Source organism: Saccoglossus kowalevskii, chromosome 3 (genome assembly GCF_978046115.1).
Source record: "Saccoglossus kowalevskii chromosome 3, keSacKowa6.1, whole genome shotgun sequence".
Taxonomy (NCBI): Eukaryota; Metazoa; Hemichordata; class Enteropneusta; family Harrimaniidae; genus Saccoglossus; species Saccoglossus kowalevskii.
The window spans coordinates 42917621-42941767 of record NC_140643.1 but is presented as its reverse complement, the minus strand read 5'-3'; the positions used below and the strand labels follow the sequence as shown (position 1 = coordinate 42941767).

At 38.4% G+C, this 24147-nt stretch overlaps 1 protein-coding gene and 2 long non-coding RNA genes across 4 annotated transcripts in view; 1 reads left to right on the top strand and 2 right to left on the bottom strand.

Moving 5' to 3' along the window:
• The window catches only part of LOC100371336 (constitutive coactivator of PPAR-gamma-like protein 1 homolog), a 69465-nt gene that overhangs the window by 8130 nt on the left and 37188 nt on the right, over positions 1-24147 (bottom strand). For both annotated transcript variants that reach the window (XM_085497242.1, XM_085497243.1), the window contains exons 9-15: positions 23963-24113; positions 21831-22089; positions 21235-21346; positions 20003-20209; positions 15992-16178; positions 15638-15764; positions 15068-15218 (exon numbers count right to left, since the gene is read on the bottom strand). In XM_085497242.1, coding sequence (XP_085353368.1) covers positions 15068-15218; positions 15638-15764; positions 15992-16178; positions 20003-20209; positions 21235-21346; positions 21831-22089; positions 23963-24113 — 1194 coding nt within the window. The remainder of the gene's footprint in view (positions 1-15067; positions 15219-15637; positions 15765-15991; positions 16179-20002; positions 20210-21234; positions 21347-21830; positions 22090-23962; positions 24114-24147) is intronic.
• On the top strand, positions 535-1316 carry LOC144349268 (uncharacterized). Its single transcript, XR_014928908.1, has 2 exons — positions 535-659; positions 1138-1316. It is a non-coding gene; the product is annotated as an uncharacterized LOC144349268 (long non-coding RNA).
• LOC146747996 (uncharacterized) lies at positions 4716-6189 on the bottom strand. Its single transcript, XR_014928907.1, has 2 exons — positions 5419-6189; positions 4716-4788 (listed from the first exon to the last, which is right to left on the bottom strand). It is a non-coding gene; the product is annotated as an uncharacterized LOC146747996 (long non-coding RNA).

Below are 24147 nucleotides of genomic sequence, written 5' to 3'. Positions count from 1 at the left end.
ATTTGTTGAGGAAAACAAAACAAACGCAGCCAATGATAGATTTTGAAAACAAAAATACAAAATAAACGCAATCAGAGGCGCCGACCACGCGCGTTGGAAATAAATAAAACGTGTTGTGACAGTCTCACCAAACTCTTTCACTCGCGCAATATAATTATGTTATTTCCCAAAGCACTTATATTTAATACATTGACGAAAAACACCGCAAGAATGTAAATCAGGCTTGTAATTACTAGTAACTCTACTCGAACGCAATGTTGATCACTGTAAAAGTGGATAAATTCGAACCGTCATCAAATTCAAAATTCAAGCGATCTCGCAATCTGATTAAAATCTGATGTAGTGTACGGGCTTTAATTATTTTGGCTATAAACTTGTTTTAATTTTATTTTTTATTACTTTTGTTATTAATGCCCTTTTATTTTATTATTTTACTTTGATTTTGTGATTTTTTTAATTCCGCCCTACCTACATCTGAGCTGATGCCTATGTAACGAGATTTCAACAAAACCCACTATCGCCGATTTTAGTCAACGAATCACATACCTCCTTCTATAGCGCACATGATGACGTCACCGGGCGGAGTCGGGTGGCAAACACACTCAAATAAAATGGCGGATTATACCGACGTTAGCGACCGAGAATAACACGGCTTTTCGGTAAGTTTATCATTGTCAAATGCAACGAAAGTCATTTTTATGTTAATATTGTGGCTCGAATGGTTAGACTTTAGATCGTTATTTTGCATAGTTATTCTGGGAGTGACGATTTTGTTTCCGCCGTTTCGACCGAACACCAGTGTCTTTTTCCAGTCGCCTGCCCTGGAGACGGGTGATGTTTTGTTGAAGATCGGGCCAACATCGTCTACGGTATTGAAACCGTAGCTGTAAATATTCATCATCATTTTGTACATTATACAATAACTCTTTATTAAAGTAATTGAGCTGATTTGGACTGGAATAAAATATTTTTTATTGGAACACATCGATCAGGAAATATTTGTTTGCTCCAATTTTCTGCGTCGATGCCGTGGGCCGGTGACCGTTGTACAATTTAAAATCAGTTTGCATTGTTTACTATAGCTGTTTACAGTGTTCTAATCAATACGATTTACTTATTTTTGTGCTTCCATTCTAGATAATTATGCTCAGTGATGTAAAATTGAAGCGATGACTGAATGAACGAACCTTGGTTGGCTAAGATGTATCTGGAAGTGTACACATTTGTTGGAAGTGAAAAAAATATTCAATGTAATGACAAAAATTGTAAAATGCTGTGGAATTTCTTTTGCAAATAAAAATATACTAGCAATTTTCTATTAATGGTTTATTCAAGTGGGCAAAATATAATGTACAGAAAGATTGCCCGTAGAGTATCGCTACACTGAAAAGTAAGCAACCGACAGCCTGTATAAAAGGGGGGCTATGATTGGCTGTTACTTATGCGAGATTTGAACGGGACTTACATAGGCGTCGGTTCAGATGTAGGTAGGGCAGAATTAAAAAAAAAATCACAAAATCAAAGTAAAATAATAAAATAAAAGGGCATTAATAACAAAAGTAATAAAAAATAAAATTAAAATAAGTTTATAGCCACAATAATTAAAGCCCGTACACTACATCAGATTTTAATCAGATTGGCGATCTCGTTGAATGTCAAAAATAAACTCGATGTTTAGAAAGACAAAAACAACAACATATTTGAGTGCAAAAAAGTTAGCAGCAAAGAACGAGAAGTGCATGTAGGAAAGCGATGAGTGAACTCGAGGAAAATTATGCTGATGTGAGAACAAGCCATATACCCGCGGAGTACTCGCTAAAACATCGAGAAAATGTGCCATTTCAAAGGGCACCCTTACAAATAATGTCTGCGATTGTGTGAACATGATAACGTGCAAACAAGGAATAGAGCTCGTGGACCACCAAAAAAACTTAGCGATGACGCAGTTAAATGTATAAGGCTGTTGAAAACAGACTCCTACGATCTCATATAAGCAGGTTCACGTGGATGTATCATTCTCAACTATTACCAACAACGCTATGATAATAAAGACATTGTGAAATTCTTTTGTTTTTATGTAGAAAAATACAGTAATTTTACCAAGTAAAATCATATTTATTAAAATTGTGGTTCATACATGAGTTGTCAAACACACTACATAGTTTGTAATTTCATCCAGTTCCTTTCAGTCACGATTCGACAAATAAAAGGCACAAATGTAGATAATATAGCAAATTATATTTTTTCTGTAATATTCGTGTGTAATCAGTAATTATGAAAAAAAAATTATGGGTACATATGGAATACATTTCGTTATGAATTATTCTTAATATCAATTTCTAAATTATCTTGTCAAAATCATTTTTTTCCCAGGGTTTTCCCTCAAAACGAATGAATTTCATAATGTCGGGAACGAGAAGTTTTTTTTTATTATTATTTATTGGGAACGGAAAGTCTTTATCGTAGTGCTTCGCCTCGGTTGACAATGAGCTCTTCGGGTCGCTAAAACTGTATGTCCACCTCTGTTGAGGTGAACATTTGTATTATTATACTGAATAAATCTTAGAACAGAAATGGTGGCACTCAATCATGGCAATCTTCCAGGTCATCGTTAGAAAGATTTTCGGAGGCAAATTTAATCTTGAAGGATTGCAGGAAATTGACTTTTACCGATTCATATTTATGAATTAATCGGGATTCAGGTACCATAGTGTTTGTAACAGAAAAAAAAAACGCTTTCGCGTGGGATTTTTCATGAAAACATTGTGAATGGTTCCCCGACACTGATTCCTTTTTAACTTTCAATTTTTCTAAGACGCGGCAAACCCTGCTCATGACCGGAGACGTCGTCGAGATGCAGGTGCGATTCCCTCTTAGCAACGCATTCTATTTATTTCCAAAGCGTGTGGTCGGCGCCTTTGATTGTGTTTATTTTGTTCTTTTATTCACGTAATCTACCACTGGCAGCGTTTGTTTTGTCGCGTCTCACAACTTAATGTCCAAGCTGACTTTGTTTTGGCTGTAAGTGAACTACGTACAGCTCATGAAAGTATTTCACCCAGAGTTCGCAAAAAATGGAATACCCTGCAAAATTTGAATCCTTTATTTTATAACGAGACATTGGGCGCAAAAATAAAAACCATAATTGTAATTCAACAAGTTTATGTAACGTGTTAGTCCGCTTGCCAGCCGCCTAGTTAAATCAAAGAAAGCTTAGAAAGAACTCCCATGTGCTGAGAGTATTGGAGACACATTAAATATAATTCGAAATTATTTAGCTGAAAACTAATTATGCAAATCAGAAAATTAATATGACCAGATTTGAGTGTAAAACTAATGAGTTCTGCGCAATGTAACAGAAAATCTATGTCTCCAAGTTTAATTGAAATGTGATTAGAACCAAAAAATTATGAATTATTATGCTTATTAGGGAATTAATATGAACAGATTTTTACCCAAAACTAATTAGGTTTGTACATTGTCCTAGAGCATCTTTATACTAAGTTTCATTGAAATGGAATAATTAGTACCGTGAAAACTCCAAAATTTCGACCCCTCTAAAAATTCGATCGCCTATTTATTTGCCGGTTTCTGTGTTTTATTTACCTACAAATTTTCGACTCCACTAAAAATTGCCGACTCATTCTTATTCGAAAATTGCGACCAGTTTTAGTTTTCCCCCAAACGAAAAAAAAAAACGATGTGAGCGTTCAAACGGGACCTTCCTCGAAGGCATGAATCCGGGTTTCTGATTGACTGAGAGATTTTTATTTTATTGGTAACGAAAATATATTCTAAATAAACGAAGTTTCAAATAAAAACGAACACAAAAATCTCGGCATGCTGCGTTTCTGAATTGTTGATTATTACTGTACTCAGTAGTGATTATAATAATGTACACAAAATAAATTTGTTGAATGGTTATGAAATACAAATAAAAGTCAACTTAGTTTCATCGTAAGCGAATGATTCCGGTCTCGTATAAACGTTTGATGCTGTAGGATATCCGCCATGTTCTCTTAGGTCAAATAGGTCAAATCGCTAATTAACCAATCAAAAAGCTGGATGATGCCAACGTGTTCAAATTACCATAGCTTATTTAAATATGTTAATGTTATTGAACGCAATGCGGAAGAAATTGGTGTTGTAGTACGATATTTTGGCTTGGATTTTGATGCGAAAACGGCATGATTTTTTTTAAATAAAAAAATTAGTTGTTTTTAAAAAATAAACTGGTCATCTGAAGAATAATTTAACATTGTTCACAGTGATAACAGCTCATTCTCGAAAGGAAGCTTACCCGCTCACGCTAGTCACGATAAAAATCATACACGTGTACTCTTGAATAGACAAACGTCAATGACTACGGTAAAACTTAGACTCTATTTTAGCCGGCAGGATTGATTGAAATGTCCGAAAAATGACGCCAAAATACACCTTAAAAGTCCCATTTTATTTTCTTAAATCCCATTTTATTTTTTAATCCAAGGGCGAATTTACGGCAGAATTTGGTCCCTCAAATAAGGGACACGTGAGCTTTGATTCTAACCGGATACATTGCACTGGGTCGGGGAGATAGTTTGCTAAACTTCCATGCATCTTTTGTCCAATGGGTACCTGTACTTCGAACATTCGCAAGTTTTTCTAGGTAGTGCGAGACAGCTTTGTCTTTTGACCTATTAGTTTTGTGCTGACCTCTTCTCCGCGTCTTGATGTTTTGTTTTGCTTGTCATAATACTCACTGATTGATGACTTTGTTTAGATTTTGAGTTACAACTCGGCCACGACCTTAGCTGCAGTTCTGTAGCTCGCTTGGTTTCGCTGTCGGATATTTTGTTGGTCGTGGTGTTAACGCGAAACCAGGGAGCTACAGTTCCATCCTATGCGAGTTACCATATTTTACCGAACTGAAATCAGGTCGGGCCGTAACAGCCGTTTTTTTTCATTATTTTCGCCTCAAGTTTCTACTTTTCTACTGTCGATGGGTCCCCAAACTATTTCATCAATTATTTTGAGGGCGATGGTCCGAAATTGGTCGATTTCACGACGAAAACCGCGGAAAACTTCAGCGAAATCCCCTCGTTTGTCGCCATCTTGAATAAGTTATCGTGACGTCACAAGGCGTCACAGTTTTCCCATTTCACGCAGTTTTCGTCGTGAAAACGACCAATTTCGGACAATCGCCCGCAAAATAATTGGTAAAATAGTTTCGGGACCCATCGACAGTAGAAAGGTAGAAACTTGGGGCGAAATTAATAAAAAAAACGGCTGTTTACGGCCCGACCTGAATCCAGTTCGGTAAAATATGGTAACTCGCATAGGATGGAACTGTAGCTCCATGGTTTCGCGTTAACACCACGACGAACAAAATAACCGACAGCGAAACCGAGCGAGCTACAGAACTGCAGCAACCACGACCTTTGCTTTTACCGTGAAACATGAGGAAGTTTACGTCAATTGACGGACATTGCATTTTTTAAAAACTAATGAAGCACACTGTCTATCATCCCCATTTTTTCATTTGCTGATTTCTATTCTGAAAAATTCGACCGTCCGAAAATGCACCTTAATTTTGACTATAAAAACACGTCACATATCGAACACCAATTATTTAAAACCGGTCGAAATTTTGGAGTTTTTACGGTACTTTAGATATCAGTGTGAAAGCTTAAAATTGGTTAATTATGCAAATTAGGTAATTAATATGTACAGATTTTAACCCACAATTATTCAGGTCTGTCTATTGTCCTACAGCATCCATGTACATTCATTGATATGTGATGTATAGTACCTGAGATATCAGTGTGAAAGTTGGTTAATTATGCAAATTAGGTGATTAATATGCACAAATATTTACCGGAAACTAATTGGGTCTGCATAATTCTAGATTCATTGAAATGTGATGATTAGTACTTTAGATATCAGTAGAAAAGCTGAAAATTAATTATGCAAATTAGGTAATTAATATGCACAATTATTTACCCTAAAACAAATCAGGTCTCTGCATAGTCCTAAAGGATCTATGTACCAAGTTTCATTGAAATGCGATGATTAGTACTTGAGATACCTGTGGAAAAGCTGAAAATTAACTAATTATGCAAATTAGGTGATTAATATGCACAAATATTTATCGAAAACAATCAATCTCTGCATAGTCCTTGAGTATGTAAGTACCAAGTTTCATTGAAATGTAATGCTAACTACTTATATCAAATGCTGAAAATTAATTAATTATGCAAATTAGGTAATTAATATGTACTGATATTACCTTAAAAACTATCAGGTCTGTGCAGTGTCGTATGACATCTATGTACCAAGTTTCATTGAAATGTGATGATTAGTACTTGAGATATCAGTGGAAAAACCGAAGATTGACTAATCATTATGCAAATTAGGTAATTAGTATCCACGGATTATTACCAAAAACTAATCAAAACCTAGCATTAGTTCAGAGCATCTATGTACCAAGTTTCATCAAAATCCAATGAGTGGTTGTTTAGATATCAGTGGAACAGTCATGGAACCACTAAAAAATAGCTAATTATCATGCAAATTAGGTAATTAATATGCACGGATTTTTACCAAAAATTAATCAAATCTGCGCATATGTTCAGAGCATCTATGTACCAAGTTTCATCAAAATCCAATGAGTGGTTCTTTAGATATCAGTGGAACAGTCATAGAACAGCTAAAAATTAGCTAATTATCATGCAAATTAGGTAATTAACGAGCATGGATTTTTACCAAAACCTAATCAAATCTGCGCATTGGCCCAGAGCATCTATGCACCAAGTTTCATCAAAAACCGATGTATGGTTCTTGAGATAGCAGTGGAACAGTCGGACACACATACACACACACACACATACACACATACACACATACACACATACACACACACATACAGACACACTAACTGCAAAGACTCCCATTTTGTGCTTCGCACATGGGAGTCAAAAACGCGATCTCCATTGATGTTAGCCCTGCGTACAGTGCTGTGTGTACGGGGACGCGTTCGGTTGATAGATGTCCCCACCACAGCCCTGCGTACCTCCATAGACAAAGTCCGGGAGCGCTCCGTAATTGGTGCGCAAGTTAAAAATAAGTAGTTTCCCAGCCGAAATCGATTGAAATGACGATAGTTATCCGTAACAACCATTATAAAGTTATCTGAAACTGAAATGTCTTTGAAAAAACGACTAGTAAAGACGGACAAATTGTAAACGCGTTGGTACCGGAGGAATTATCCACCAAACGCTGCCATTTTTAATTTCATTCACGCGAGAGAATGTGTTTGTTTTTAGGGCAAAGTAGCCGATTTCATCCACAATTGGAGTTCTGGATATATCTGGTAATCGATCATTATTTTTGGTACCTGGGGATATTATTTCATTAAAAAAGTTATATTTTTCAAAGTCCCGGACTTTGTCTATGGAAGTTCGCAGGGCTGTGGTGGGGACATCTATCAACCGAACGCGTACACACAGCACTGTACGCAGGGCTACATTGATGTCAGCTTCCACAACTTCGGACAAGTAAGATGGGCGCTGGTCGACATTACATTTGCAAGTATTGTATTTGTTTGACAAATGCACACTACGGTCATTCTATAACAATCGAATGGTCGTTCTTTTCACAGTCTTACTATTCCTGCAGATATTCTTCAATTGTTATAGGTGCCACGGATTTTAACATAACTACAACTTGACCCGTGTTAAACCCAAATCATGCGTGCATGACAACCGTCACCCGACACACGGTTACTCAACGAATACCGTACTCTACAGTAGACATTTTTCGCTCTCCACCAAAAATAGAATGGTTTTATTTCATATTAGTTGTTGTCTGTGTCGTATTTGATTTCACATGTTTGGTTCGATCTTGTTTATGGTGGACATTATTACTACGTGTATTTATTATTACCAATTTTATATGGCCGTGTGATCCACCGCATTTTTTCAACGGTCGTTTATAAATTTCTGATTGTATTTATTCTTATTTTAACATCATAAAAACAAAAATGATACACTTGTACATGAAACAGTAGGTAATGAACTGTAAATGCGGGCGGTTGCGCTGTCAGGCGAGCGAGCGAGCGATTGCGCGAGCAAATACTTCCGGATTTGCGCGGTCGAGAAAAAAGCGGAAATTGCACGGTCGAATTGAACAAAGCGAGCGAAAAAAAAGCGATCGAAATGAGTACTGTAAGCTCTAATTGTGTTTATTTTCATTTCATTTCATTTATCCTGCAAATAGTGGACTTAAAATAGTAGATTACTGCACTGGACATATTTGGGCCGTTAAATCCTGTGAATAAACTTTCACGGGGAATTATTCTGACGCCCACAGAAAAAAACTCTATACCAATCAAAAAGCTGTATATTATTATGAAGTAATCTCCCGTGCTCATCATGCAAACCCGCATATTGACGTTTATGATGACAAAAAATAACTATTTTCATCAAAATTTCTGAATTAAAGGGAAAAAGTAACTGTCGGTCTTGTAACTCGATCTCAATGCTAAGAATGCCCGGTAAGAATGTTACACAAATTATAGTATGTTTCGATCGATTCGCTAACATTGTCTCACCTTCCATTATTTCTAAAAACGATCAACTTTCCGTTTCTTGGTGCTGTCAGGGTTAGGACACCCATGGGTTTCTGGTTCTGAACACGATTTCTCCATCTCGTCGTAAAAAATACTCGTCGAGCTGTTGTCTGCTCTTTTTTGATGTAGTCTCCATTTCCAATAAATAAAATCAAAGAAAGCTTAGAAAGAACTCCCATGTGCTGAGAGTATTGGAGACACATTAAATATAATTCGAAATTACTTAGCTGAAAACTAATTATGCAAATCAGAAAATTAATATGACCAGATTTGAGTGTAAAACTAATGAGGTCTGCGCAATGTAACAGAAAATCTATGTCTCCAAGTTTAATTGAAATGTGATTAGAACCAAAAAATTATGAATTATTATGCTTATTAGGGAATTAATATGAACAGATTTTTACCCCAAACTAATTAGGTTTGTACATTGTCCTAGAGCATCTTTGTACTAAGTTTCATTGAAATGGAATAATTAGTACCGTAAAAACTCCAAAATTTCGATCCCTCTAAAAATTCGACTACCTAATTATTTGCCGGGTTTCGGTGTTTCATTTTCCTCCAAATTTTCGACTCCACTGAAAATTGCCGACTCATTCTTATTCGAAAATTGCGACCAGTTTTAGTTTTCCCCCAAACGAAAAAAAACAACGATGTGAGCGTTCAAACGGGACCTTCCTCGAAGGCATGAATCCGGGTTTCTGATTGACAGAGATTTTTATTTTATTGGTAACGAAAATATATTTCTAAATAAACGAAGTTTCAAATAAAAACGAACACAAAAATCTCGGCATGCTGCGTTTCTGAATTGTTGATTATTACCACAATTATTCAGGTCTGTCTATTGTCCTACAGCATCCATGTACATTCATTGATATGCGATGTATAGTACCAGAGATATCAGTGTGAAAGTTGGTTAATTATGCAAATTAGGTGATTAATATGCACAAATATTTACCGGAAACTAATTGGGTCTGCATAATTCTAGATTCATTGAAATGTGATGATTAGTACTTTAGATATCAGTAGAAAAGCTGAAAATTAATTATGCAAATTAGGTAATTAATATGCACAATTATTTACCCTAAAACTAATCAGGTCTCTGCATAGTCCTAAAGGATCTATGTACCAAGTTTCATTGAAATGCGATGATTAGTACTTGAGATACCCGTGGAAAAGCTGAAAATTAACTAATTATGCAAATTAGGTGATTAATATGCACAAATATTTATCGAAAACAATCAATCTCTGCATAGTCCTTGAGTATGTAAGTACCAAGTTTCATTGAAATGTAATGCTAACTATTTATATCAAATGCTGAAAATTAATTAATTATGCAAATTAGGTAATTAATATGTACTGATATTACCATAAAAACTATCAGGTCTGTGCAGTGTCATATGACATCTATGTACCAAGTTTCATTGAAATGTGATGATTAGTACTTATATCAAATGCTGAAAATTAATTAATTATGCAAATTAGGTAATTAATATGAACTGATATTACCATAAAAAGTATCAGGTCTGTGCAGTGTCATATGACATCTATGTACCAAGTTTCATTGAAATGTGATAATTAGTACTTGAGATATCAGTAGAAAAAACGAAAATTGACTAATCATTATGCAAATTAGGTAATTAGTATCCACGGATTATTACCAAAAACTAATCAAAACCTAGCATTAGTTCAGAGCATGTATGTACAAAGTTTCATCAAAATCCAATGCATGGTTGTTTAGATATCAGTGGAACAATCATGGAACAGCTAAAAATCAGCTAATTAACATGCAAATTAGATAATTAATATGCACCGATTTTTACCAAAAACTAATCAAAACCTAGCATTAGTTCAGAGCATGTATGTACAAAGTTTCATCAAAATCCAATGCATGGTTGTTTAGATATCAGTGGAACAATCATGGAACAGCTAAAAATCAGCTAATTAACATGCAAATTAGATAATTAATATGCACCGATTTTTACCAAAAACTAATCAAATCTGCGCATATGTTCAGAGCATCTATGTACCAAGTTTCATCAAAATCCAATGAGTTGTTCTTTAGATATCAGTGGAACAGTCATAGAACAGCTAAAAATTAGCTAATTATCATGCAAATTAGATAATTAACGAGCATGGATTTTTACCAAAACCTAATCAAATCTGGGCATTGGCCCAGAGCATCTATGCACCAAGTTTCATCAAAAACCGATGTATGGTTCTTGAGATAGCAGTGGAACAGTCGGACACACATACACACACACACTAACTGCAAAGACTCCCATTATGTGCTTCGCACATGGGAGTCAAAAATCACGCGTTTGATCAGGGCAACATGAAACCGTCCCATACTGAGAGTAATGTCGCGGGGTATCTTGAAATGCATGCCGACTAAACTACGCATGTGCGATGACACCAAATAACTTTAGAGTGGAAAAATACATTCAATGGCAGTTCTGTGTTGATCGTGATCACCGTGTAAAAATTGTTGCAATCTTAGAAGTAACCGGTGCTTCGTGTTCCGGGAACTTGAGTAGGAGGACTTTCCATTCATGCCAAACACGCAACTCACTTTAACCCATTTGTTTACTGGACGCGCGACCTTGCTGAGACGCGGTCAGTTTCAGCGATTTTGATGGTTCTGAAAGAAAATCTCAGGCCCAAGAACTCCAGTGAAAAACACACACCTTCACGCAGAAACCCCGAACCCTGCAAGCAGCTACGACAAGTATCTCGGATACGGGTTCTATGCTGGTAAATTCTGAATATAACCACTGCACAGTCGACTCGAAACACGAGGAGACCAAAAACGGCAGCGAGCCCTGGTGCTGTTATTACATCTATACATTGCTAAATACATTGAAAATAAAAGATGACATGCATGAGGGAAAAAAACGAAATACAGTTGTAAAAGGTTCCGCTGCGAAACCAACAAGTGGTTACGTAGAGGCACCTGGTTTTAATTTCTTTGTTGTGAAAAATACTACACACAAAGGGGAAAACGAGGGTAAAAATGACAAGGAAAACCTATCCTACCAGCTACAATGTTGGATGCCGTGCAGCGGCAACAACCAAAGCTAGAAACCCGGACAGAGAAAAAAAAGCAGGCGATCCAGCAGAGCTCGCTAGATTTCATCTCCACTCCAGGCGAAGAAAAAAATCAGAGTGATTGAAGGCTACCTATGGCGCTGCCATGTGGCCTCAGTCACGTGGGTTCGTGACGTAAGGGGTAAAAGAATCTTGAGGTCATGGGGCTTCCCCTGACCTAGATTCTATCTCTCAGTCACCGGCAGAATCGCTGATTAATGCCTACAGGTCAAAATAGTCATCAAAATCCAATGAGTTGTTCTTTAGATATCAGTGGAACAGTCATAGAACAGCTAAAAATTAGCTAATTATCATGCAAATTAGATAATTAACGAGCATGGATTTTTACCAAAACCTAATCAAATCTGGGCATTGGCCCAGAGCATCTATGCACCAAGTTTCATCAAAAACCGATGTATGGTTCTTGAGATAGCAGTGGAACAGTCGGACACACATACACACACACACTAACTGCAAAGACTCCCATTATGTGCTTCGCACATGGGAGTCAAAAATCACGCGTTTGATCAGGGCAACATGAAACCGTCCCATACTGAGAGTAATGTCGCGGGGTATCTTGAAATGCATGCCGACTAAACTACGCATGTGCGATGACACCAAATAACTTTAGAGTGGAAAAATACATTCAATGGCAGTTCTGTGTTGATCGTGATCACCGTGTAAAAATTGTTGCAATCTTAGAAGTAACCGGTGCTTCGTGTTCCGGGAACTTGAGTAGGAGGACTTTCCATTCATGCCAAACACGCAACTCACTTTAACCCATTTGTTTACTGGACGCGCGACCTTGCTGAGACGCGGTCAGTTTCAGCGATTTTGATGGTTCTGAAAGAAAATCTCAGGCCCAAGAACTCCAGTGAAAAACACACACCTTCACGCAGAAACCCCGAACCCTGCAAGCAGCTACGACAAGTATCTCGGATACGGGTTCTATGCTGGTAAATTCTGAATATAACCACTGCACAGTCGACTCGAAACACGAGGAGACCAAAAACGGCAGCGAGCCCTGGTGCTGTTATTACATCTATACATTGCTAAATACATTGAAAATAAAAGATGACATGCATGAGGGAAAAAAACGAAATACAGTTGTAAAAGGTTCCGCTGCGAAACCAACAAGTGGTTACGTAGAGGCACCTGGTTTTAATTTCTTTGTTGTGAAAAATACTACACACAAAGGGGAAAACGAGGGTAAAAATGACAAGGAAAACCTATCCTACCAGCTACAATGTTGGATGCCGTGCAGCGGCAACAACCAAAGCTAGAAACCCGGACAGAGAAAAAAAAGCAGGCGATCCAGCAGAGCTCGCTAGATTTCATCTCCACTCCAGGCGAAGAAAAAAATCAGAGTGATTGAAGGCTACCTATGGCGCTGCCATGTGGCCTCAGTCACGTGGGTTCGTGACGTAAGGGGTAAAAGAATCTTGAGGTCATGGGGCTTCCCCTGACCTAGATTCTATCTCTCAGTCACCGGCAGAATCGCTGATTAATGCCTACAGGTCAAAATAGTCATCAAAATCCAATGAGTTGTTCTTTAGATATCAGTGGAACAGTCATAGAACAGCTAAAAATTAGCTAATTATCATGCAAATTAGATAATTAACGAGCATGGATTTTTACCAAAACCTAATCAAATCTGGGCATTGGCCCAGAGCATCTATGCACCAAGTTTCATCAAAAACCGATGTATGGTTCTTGAGATAGCAGTGGAACAGTCGGACACACATACACACACACACTAACTGCAAAGACTCCCATTATGTGCTTCGCACATGGGAGTCAAAAATCACGCGTTTGATCAGGGCAACATGAAACCGTCCCATACTGAGAGTAATGTCGCGGGGTATCTTGAAATGCATGCCGACTAAACTACGCATGTGCGATGACACCAAATAACTTTAGAGTGGAAAAATACATTCAATGGCAGTTCTGTGTTGATCGTGATCACCGTGTAAAAATTGTTGCAATCTTAGAAGTAACCGGTGCTTCGTGTTCCGGGAACTTGAGTAGGAGGACTTTCCATTCATGCCAAACACGCAACTCACTTTAACCCATTTGTTTACTGGACGCGCGACCTTGCTGAGACGCGGTCAGTTTCAGCGATTTTGATGGTTCTGAAAGAAAATCTCAGGCCCAAGAACTCCAGTGAAAAACACACACCTTCACGCAGAAACCCCGAACCCTGCAAGCAGCTACGACAAGTATCTCGGATACGGGTTCTATGCTGGTAAATTCTGAATATAACCACTGCACAGTCGACTCGAAACACGAGGAGACCAAAAACGGCAGCGAGCCCTGGTGCTGTTATTACATCTATACATTGCTAAATACATTGAAAATAAAAGATGACATGCATGAGGGAAAAAAACGAAATACAGTTGTAAAAGGTTCCGCTGCGAAACCAACAAGTGGTTACGTAGAGGCACCTGGTTTTAATTTCTTTGTTGTGAAAAATACTACACACAAAGGGGAAAACGAGGGTAAAAATGACAAGGAAAACCTATCCTACCAGCTACAATGTTGGATGCCGTGCAGCGGCAACAACCAAAGCTAGAAACCCGGACAGAGAAAAAAAAGCAGGCGATCCAGCAGAACTCGCTAGATTTCATCTCCACTCCAGGCGAAGAAAAAAATCAGAGTGATTGAAGGCTACCTATGGCGCTGCCATGTGGCCTCAGTCACGTGGGTTCGTGACGTAAGGGGTAAAAGAATCTTGAGGTCATGGGGCTTCCCCTGACCTAGATTCTATCTCTCAGTCACCGGCAGAATCGCTGATTAATGCCTACAGGTCAAAATAGTCATTTTGACTGACCGGAGTCTATGGTGGGTAATTGAACGTAGTGAATTGGAATAATTAGTACTTCAGATACCAGTGTGAAAGCTTAAAATTGATTAATTATGCAAATTAGGTAATTAATATGTACAGATTTTAACCCACAAAACGATCGGGTCTGGGGAGATTGAGATCACCCGAGAATATAATTCAATCTGACAATTTTGAACTTATTATTTAATCAAAACTCATGTAACCACGTTGAAGTGATGTTTTCTGTTTTGTTGTGCCAAGAAATATTGGTATTTAACTTGGACTCGCTCTTTTGAGTGGCACGCCACCGTCTTGCCATGGGCAAGACATGGCAAAGCCATGGGTGAGACATGTATAGATGATCTTTCCCACCTTATACTATGATCTGCCTTACAATGTAATGAAATCCCTACCCCTATGATATGATCTACCCATCCTTAAATATACAGGGCAAGCCACATGTAGTTTAACTATGTTTTATCATTAAAATAGCGATTTTGAATTGGACAAGATAATTGCATCCAGAGCAGAGATAATGTTTGAATACTTACTTTATTAGCAGCATCTTGGTTACCCAAAAGAGTGACAGTTTTAGCACCATGTCTGGAATAGTTATTACCTCTCCCTCTACCAACTGCTCCAGCTTGACCACCTCGTGTACGACCTCTCACAGCACCACTCGATACAATTCCATATCCTCCCCTGAAATAAAATTTAAATGCATTTGTGAATTTTCAATTATAACATCAAAAGAATTAGGGTCTTTAGCTAGGGACTGAACTTGTATGCAAAGGCAGGTAAAAATAGTTAAAATTAATAATATATGTTGTCCTAAATGACAGAGGCCTTTTGAATCCCACCAACACTTTGAATGAAATTGGTCTTGGCATGTCTGAGAAGTGCAAATGTTGACACATAATGTTTTCATTTTTTTTTTTTTTTTTAACTAAAATGTCTGCCAGTCAATTTTTCTCAAATCCCCTGTTATATCTCCCATAACGGCTTGTTAAGGTATGTCCAAGAATGACAACACAAACAGCCAAATCCAAAAACAAGTCCCTGTTTTAGATTAGAACCAATTCTGATTCCCATACAGGCCAGTGTAAATTGCATATACTTACCTTTGATGTCCAGTCACATAGCCAGGTGCCACATGACCTCTTCCCATATTGGACCTGCTACCAGCCCACTCACTAACCACCACACCGGCTATCTCCAATTTCCCCCCACGATTATTTACAGGTTTACCTTCAAAACAAAATTAATTCAAAGATGCAATTCTTAGATAATTAATACATACACAAGCAGCAAGAATTTCCCATTTTTAGTATATCATTTGAAATAGCATTGACCAACATGCCAGGGTATATTACGAACAAAATATGTATATAACAAAGTTCAGCATCAATAAAACTATTCACTTGACCCCACTCAGATGAACATGATGAAATGACACAAGGTATTTGATTCCCTACCTGGCATACTACGAGGTCTAGGCTGAGGCATTGAACCAGCTGGTCTGTAACTAGGTGGATATATTGGATAACCATAGGGAGAACTGTTCATCATCTTTGGCAATGATGGCTTTGCAAATATTAAATTATCAGATATTCCCTCCATTATCACCTGACGCATACGCTCCACTTTACCAACTTGATCCATCTATAAACAAGATTTTATTATTTTATTTATTTATAATTGGGACTTACTTAAATTGCATAGAGGGAAGTAAGTTTCAATTCTGTGCAGAAGTAGACTTTTCTAGCTTCTTGAACTGATTGTAAGAGCTGAAAATTGCAGACAGATTGCAAATACATGTTTACAGAGTACCAGCATACATACCTGGTTGTTATGTATACAGCCCTCATGGTTACACACAGTGTCAGTATACTCACCTGGTTGTTAAGTATACAGCCCTCATGTTTATAAACAGTGTCAATATACTCACCTGGTTGTTATGTATACAGCCCTCATGTTTATAAACAGTGCCACCATACTCGCCTGGTTGTTATGTATACAGCCCTCATGTTTATAAACAGTGCCAGTATACTCACCTGGTTGTTAAGTATACAGCCCTCATGTTTATAAACAGTGCCACCATACTCACCTGGTTGTTAAGTATACAGCCCTCATGTTTACAAACAGTGCCACCATACTCACCTGGTTGTTATGTATACAGTCCTCATGTTTACACACAGTGCCAGCATACTCACCTGGTTGTTAAGTATACAGTCCTCATGTTTACACAGTGCCAGCATACTCACCTGGTTGTTATGTATACAGCCCTCATGTTTACACACAGTGTCAGTATACTCACCTGGTTGTTAAGTATACAGTCCTCATGTTTACACAGTGCCAGCATACTCACCTGGTTGTTAAGTATACAGTCCTCATGTTTACACACAGTGCCAGCATACTCACCTGATTGTTAAGTATACAGCCCTCATGTTTATAAACAGTGCCACCATACTCGCCTGGTTATGTATACAGCCCTCATGTTTATAAACAGTGCCACCATACTCACCTGGTTATGTATACAGCCCTCATGTTTACACACAGTGTCAGTATACTCAACTGGTTGTTATGTATACAGTCCTCATGTTTACACACAGTGTCAGTATACTCACCTGGTTGTTAAGTATACAGTCCTCATGTTTACACAGTGCCAGCATACTCACCTGGTTTGTATGTATACAGTCCTCATGTTTACACACAGTGCCAGCATACTCACCTGGTTGTTAAGTATACAGCCCTCATGTTTATAAACAGTGCCACCATACTCGCCTGGTTATGTATACAGCCCTCATGTTTATAAACAGTGCCACCATACTCACCTGGTTATGTATACAGCCCTCATGTTTACACACAGTGCCACCATACTCACCTGGTTGTTATGTATACAGTCCTCATGTTTACACACAGTGTCAGTATACTCACCTGGTTGTTATGTATACAGCCCTCATGTTTACACACAGTGTCAGTATACTCACCTGGTTGTTATGTATACAGTCCTCATGTTTACACACAGTGCCAGCATACTCAACTGGTTGTTATGTATACAGCCCTCATGTTTACACACAGTGCCAGCATACTCACCTGGTTGTTAAGTATACAGCCCTCATGTTTATAAACAGTGCCACCATACTCGCCTGGTTATGTATACAGCCCTCATGTTTATAAACAGTGCCACCATACTCACCTGGTTGTTAAGTATACAGCCCTCATGTTTACAAACAGTGCCACCATACTCACCTGGTTGTTATGTATACAGCCCACATGTTTGGACACAGTACCAGCATACTCAACTGGTTGTTATGTATACTGCCCTCATGTTTACACACAGTGTCAGTATACTCACCTGGTTGTTATGTATACTGCCCTCATGTTTACACACAGTGCCAGTATACTCACCTGGTTGCTATGTATACAGCCCTCATGTTTACAAACAGTGCCACCATACTCACCTGGTTGTTATGTATACAGTCCTCATGTTTACACACAGTGCCAGCATACTCACCTGGTTGTTATGTATACAGCCCTCATGTTTACACACAGTGCCAGCATACTCACCTGGTTGTTAAGTATACAGCCCTCATGTTTACAGCCCTCATGTTTATAAACAGTGCCACCATACTCGCCTGGTTGTTATGTATACAGCCCTCATGTTTATAAACAGTGCCACCATACTCACCTGGTTGTTAAGTATACAGCCCTCATGTTTACAAACAGTGCCACCATACTCACCTGGTTGTTATGTATACAGCCCACATGTTTGGACACAGTACCAGCATACTCACCTGGTTGTTATGTATACTGCCCTCATGTTTACACACAGTGTCAGTATACTCACCTGGTTGTTATGTATACTGCCCTCATGTTTACACACAGTGCCAGTATACTCACCTGGTTGTTAAGTATACAGCCCTCATGTTTACAAACAGTGCCACCATACTCACCTGGTTGTTATGTATACAGCCCTCATGTTTACACACAGTGTCAAGCATACTCACCTGATTGTTATGTATACAGCCCTCATGTTTACAGAGTACCAGCATACATACCTGGTTGTTATGTATACAGTCCTCATGTTTACACACAGTGTCAGTATACTCACCTGGTTGTTATGTACATGTATACTGCCCTCATGTTTACACACAGTGTCAGTATACTCACCTGGTTGTTATGTATACAGCCCTCATGTTTACACAGTGTCAGCATACTCACCTGGTTGTTATGTATACAGTCCTCATGTTTACACACAGTGCCAGCATACTCACCTGGTTGTTATGTATACAGCCCTCACGTTTACACACAGTGCCAGCATACTCACCTGGTTGTTATGTATACAGCCCTCACGTTTACACACAGTGTCAGTATATTCACCTGGTTGTTATATATACAGTCCTCATGTTTACACACAGTGCCAGCATACTCACCTGGTTGTTATGTATACAGCCCTCATGTTTACACACAGTGCCAGCATACTCACCTGGTTGTTATGTATACAGCCCTCATGTTTACACACAGTGCCAGCATACTCACCTGGTTGTTGTGTATACAGCCCTCATGTTTACACACAGTGTCAGCATACTCACCTGGTTGTTATGTATACAGCCCTCATGTTTACACAGTGCCAGCATACTCACCTGGTTGTTATGTATACAGCCCTCATGTTTACACACAGTGCCAGCATACTCACCTGGTTGTTGTGTATACAGCCCTCATGTTTACACAGTGTCAGCATACTCACCTGGTTGTTATGTATACAGCCCCTCATGTTTACAAACAGTGCCAGTATACTCACCTGGTTGCTATGTATACAGCCCTCATATTTACAAACAGTGCCAATATGCTCACCTGGTTGCTATGTATACAGCCCTCATGTTTACAAACAGTGCCAGTATACTCACCTGGTTGCTATGTATACAGCCCTCATGTTTACAAACAGTGCCAGTATACTCACCTGGTTGTTATGTATACAGCCCTCATATTTACAGTGTCAATATGCTCACCTGGTTGCTATGTATACAGCCCTCATATTTACACACAGCGCCAGTACACTCACCTGGTTGCTATGTATACAGCCCTCATGTTTACACACAGTGTCAGCATACTCACCTGGTTGTTATGTATACAGCCCCTCATGTTTACAAACAGTGCCAGTATACTCACCTGGTTGCTATGTATACAGCCCTCATGTTTACAAACAGTGCCAGTATACTCACCTGGTTGCTATGTATACAGCCCTCATGTTTACAAACAGTGCCAGTATACTCACCTGGTTTCTATGTATACAGCCCTCATATTTACAGTGTCAATATGCTCACCTGGTTGCTATGTATACAGCCCTCATATTTACACACAGCGCCAGTACACTCACCTGGTTGCTATGTATACAGCCCTCATGTTTACACACAGTGCCAGTACACTCACCTGGTTGCTATGTATACAGCCCTCATGTTTACAAATAGTGTCAGTATACTCACCTGGTTGTCACAGACCTCCTTCAGATTCTTACACTGACTGCCTCTATATAATTTATACTGAAATAATTTGCCATCAAAGTAAAGCCAAGGACAGCAATTACTCCATGGAACAGGTGCCCCACAGGCATCATTAGCCGTCAACGCTGCCTCAACACCTCGCATGAACATGGCTGCTAACTGTATACCACGAGGTGGTATTTGTGGAATCTGAAATCATACGATAGAATGGTATTAGTATTTATATAATTAACTTTTTAGAATGTTTACCTCAATTGCACATAACATTAAATGTTTCTAATATCATTCCACTGCATAATATCCATGTATGGACACATAAATTAGTAATGATCCAGAAAGTGGGCAACTTCTAAGCAAACTTGGCACTGACAAATGGGATTTCTGTTTAGAAAGAACGTCTATGTGCTTAGAGTATGGGAGACATATTAAAAATTAACAAGTTATTGTTAATGACATGATCCCCATTGGAATTAGTGGAAATGTTATTTATGCCAAAAATAAAAGTAATATGCAACCAAAAGCATAGTTAATAATTTAGAGTCAATAATAGGCTGGTTTAGTATCAACTGAAATTAAATGTATTAAATGACACTTCTAAAATAGTAATGTATGGTCAGAAACAAGTCATTGTCAATGACAGTCCCTGGCGAAGACACTCAGATGGAGATTATTCGCCTCTTGTGAACGATCGCCGAAGAAGTTGGACTAGCGAGGGCAACGGTTCAAGGGATTATGCGACATTTCTGTTGCATCAGTTGGATACTTCCTGACAGTAGTAGCAGTTTTCATCGATACTGGTATATGGTGATGGTGTGGAGAAATTTATCATCAGGTTTTATGGCAAGTTGGGCATTTAATGGTGGAGTTTTATTGGGAACACCTATAACATATCAAAACCTTTGATATTTGTTTAAAGACAACCAAGAGTCAGAATGAATGGCAACAAAAAAGCATTTGTCTAATATTGTGTGAAGGTAGAACATGATCAATCCAGGCATGTCAAATATTTAAATCAAAATCTGCATTTTTTTGAAACAAAATGGCCATTAATCTGCCTATTTTGAACTTGATCCAAACTTGATTGATCCAAGCATGTGTGCATTTGCTGGATATGGAGGTCAATCCACAAGTCTCCATGGGGGTAATAATATTGTTTATAAGACGTGAATTCAACAATGATAAGGTTGGTATGTACATCAGAAGAAATAGTTTACCTGTAAATCTTGTAGTGCATTTGGATCGTTCAACATGGGTGAAACACTCTGTGCTAGGAAAGCATCAAGTTCATGACGTCTTAAAACAGGATATTTAGACTGTAACATGTACCTGCAAGAAAAATGGTTTCATGGGTCAGAGAAAACATGCCAAGAAAGACAAGTAGACAGTGTTGGAAATGGCCAGGTGGACATGTCTCAGAAAGGCGAGGTTGACAAAGGCCAGTACAGTTCTGTACTCAACCGCGTTAGCACCCCTGCCAGGCAAGCGCCCACCCCCCCACTTTTGCGCAATTTTTTAATTTCGTAAATTCTGGTGGTACGAATTAATATAATTGTAATAAAATGTGCATATTTTTTGTGATCATTTCCGTTTCTTCATTGTGAAAATCAATGACGACTCAACTAATTTCGTAATTTGATTTTCCCTCAAAGACGTAACCTGTCACTTGATGAATCAAAATTTTCATTTGCACTCTTTTTCGAAGGGGGTGCTCGGCTAAGCGCTCACCCCTAAAAAAAATCACGAGTTTCTGAGTTGAGGCCCCTGGGTGCTGACGCGGTCGAGTATGGTAATTAGAAGTTCTTCAACTTACCTTAGAACAGTACAAAGTATAATTGCATGTCTTGGCACATATGAATTCTTCATCATACCAGGCGTGTCACTAAGCATGCATGACAGAAAGGCACGAGTACGGATATTCTTATCTTGTAATGATTTACCAAGCCATAACTGTCTGCATGGCGGGATAGGCCAGGGAAGGGCTACAGCCTCTACAAGGTCAGGTTTCTGGATTGAACTGTCTTTACGAACACACCACTCTTTTACTATCACCTGTCTTCTATACTTGGTAGCTAAAAAAAACAATATTATTAGTTGTGGACCATTACAGCCGTTCTGTAAATTATTTGGACAGTCAGTTAGCAAAATTACTCGCAACTTTGCAAAACACTTTGGTCTTTGCCTAATCTAGACTTATCGGCGCCACTTGAGTGATGGGGGCGTGGTTTGGGATTACTATATCATAGGAATTGTCGGCTTGGTGAATTGAAAGTATTATCTAGCGTGCGTTTACAGCAACCATTCTTTATTTTTCCTAATTATATTGTAATTATTTTCAGTAATTTTGAAAATCACAAGTTTGGTGTTGCTTAAATCTGTCGGAAAATGTCAACCCCTCGCTCATTTTAGTCAGTTGTACCTGTTAATAATATTGGTCGTTATATACACTGTCATTTTCATACTGCAGTTGAAAAAGGGATTCGATCAAGGAAGGCACTTTTGATTTGACAAAGTCCATCAAACCATTATAATCAAGTTTTCCGTCTGTGTATCCCTGACGTACTCTCCCACCTCGGCATAAAATCTGAATTTGATACATAATGCACCAGCAATGTAAAAACAACTTTTAGTTTGTCCCAAAACTGTTGTGAAACTGCAGCGTGTTGAGCCTTCTCGCCAACGACGAGTTCATTAATACTCGGAAGTTGTTTTGTAAATTTAAAATAACACTTTGAATGCATATACAACATATTACCTGTTAATATATGGTAACCAATGCATTTAACATTCACGTTCATCATGACCTACTCTTGTGCCGCAATCACGTTCATCATGACCTACGCTTGTGCCGCAATCACGTTCATCATGACCTACGCTTGTGCCGCAATCACGTTCATCATGACCTACGCTTGTGCCGAAATCACGTTCATCATGACCTACGCTTGTGCCGAAATCGCAATCTGATACACCTGAATGTTGAGCTGAACTTCTTTCCATATACTACTGCACCCACGCTACTCAGCCCCAAAATCCATGCGTTTTAGAGGGGTGTATGAAAACGACAATGTGCCAGATTGAAGGTAATATTACAGTAACTGAAAAATCTATATTTTATTAAATATTTTATTAAAATGGTACAATGCAACAGAGAGGATGGGGTTTCTATTAGAGAATCTACACATATGAGAAATTGTGATTTTTTGTTTCTCAATTTTTCAAAAAGAATGGGATGTGACTTCTATTTGGGATGCAACATCTAATACAGATTTTACTGTATGTCTCTTTGTGGAAAATAAAATTGTGTTGTCATTGATTTCCATAACACTTTTACAATGAATAATGAATGGTCAAAAAAAATTTGCACATTTTATTTCAATATTTACGATGTTAAAATTGTAAGGGTGTGTGGGAACACAGACAATGTACATGTGCTTGATTGTAAAACTTTTGATGCAAACCATTTTGAATGGGATGGGCACTTAGCGAAATGACCAAAAAGTGGAGGGTGGCGCCAAGTACAGTAATATCTTTGCAAAAGCTTGCTACACTATCCCCTACTGCTACTAATTCATATTAATTAGTACAAGTTCTCTTTAGTTCAATAACAAGGATGTGGTTTGTGCCAAGTAAGGCAGCAGATTTTGGTTTGTGAAGAGCATTCAGGCAGTTGGTACATGCCAAGTTTCAATCTTGACTCCTTTGGAACTAAGATTTGTTGGCAAGGTGTAACTCTGTCCAGACCACTCACATTCAAGCATGCGTCATGATTGGTAACATGAACACCAACAATGTAAATGAGTATTGGTCATTGAAACTAAGGGAACAAACAGGAGCTATACAATTAGGGGTTCTGGAATAAATGATGGGCCAAATATCAAATGAGTAGCCTCAAGCATAAAGGTTTGAAACCAGTCACTCAAACAGTCATGCTGAGATAATACTTACGTTTTTGTTGTCTTTTCTTCCTGTCATTGAGATGCTGTACACTAAACAGTATGCCGTACACATACTGACGGATGAGTCGGAATAATAAGGCTGATGAAGGAAGCTCTCGACTGGTTTCATCCTCAAGTGAGCAGGGTATCTTAATCTCACCCTGGAAACAAACATGTAAACTATCTGTTCACATA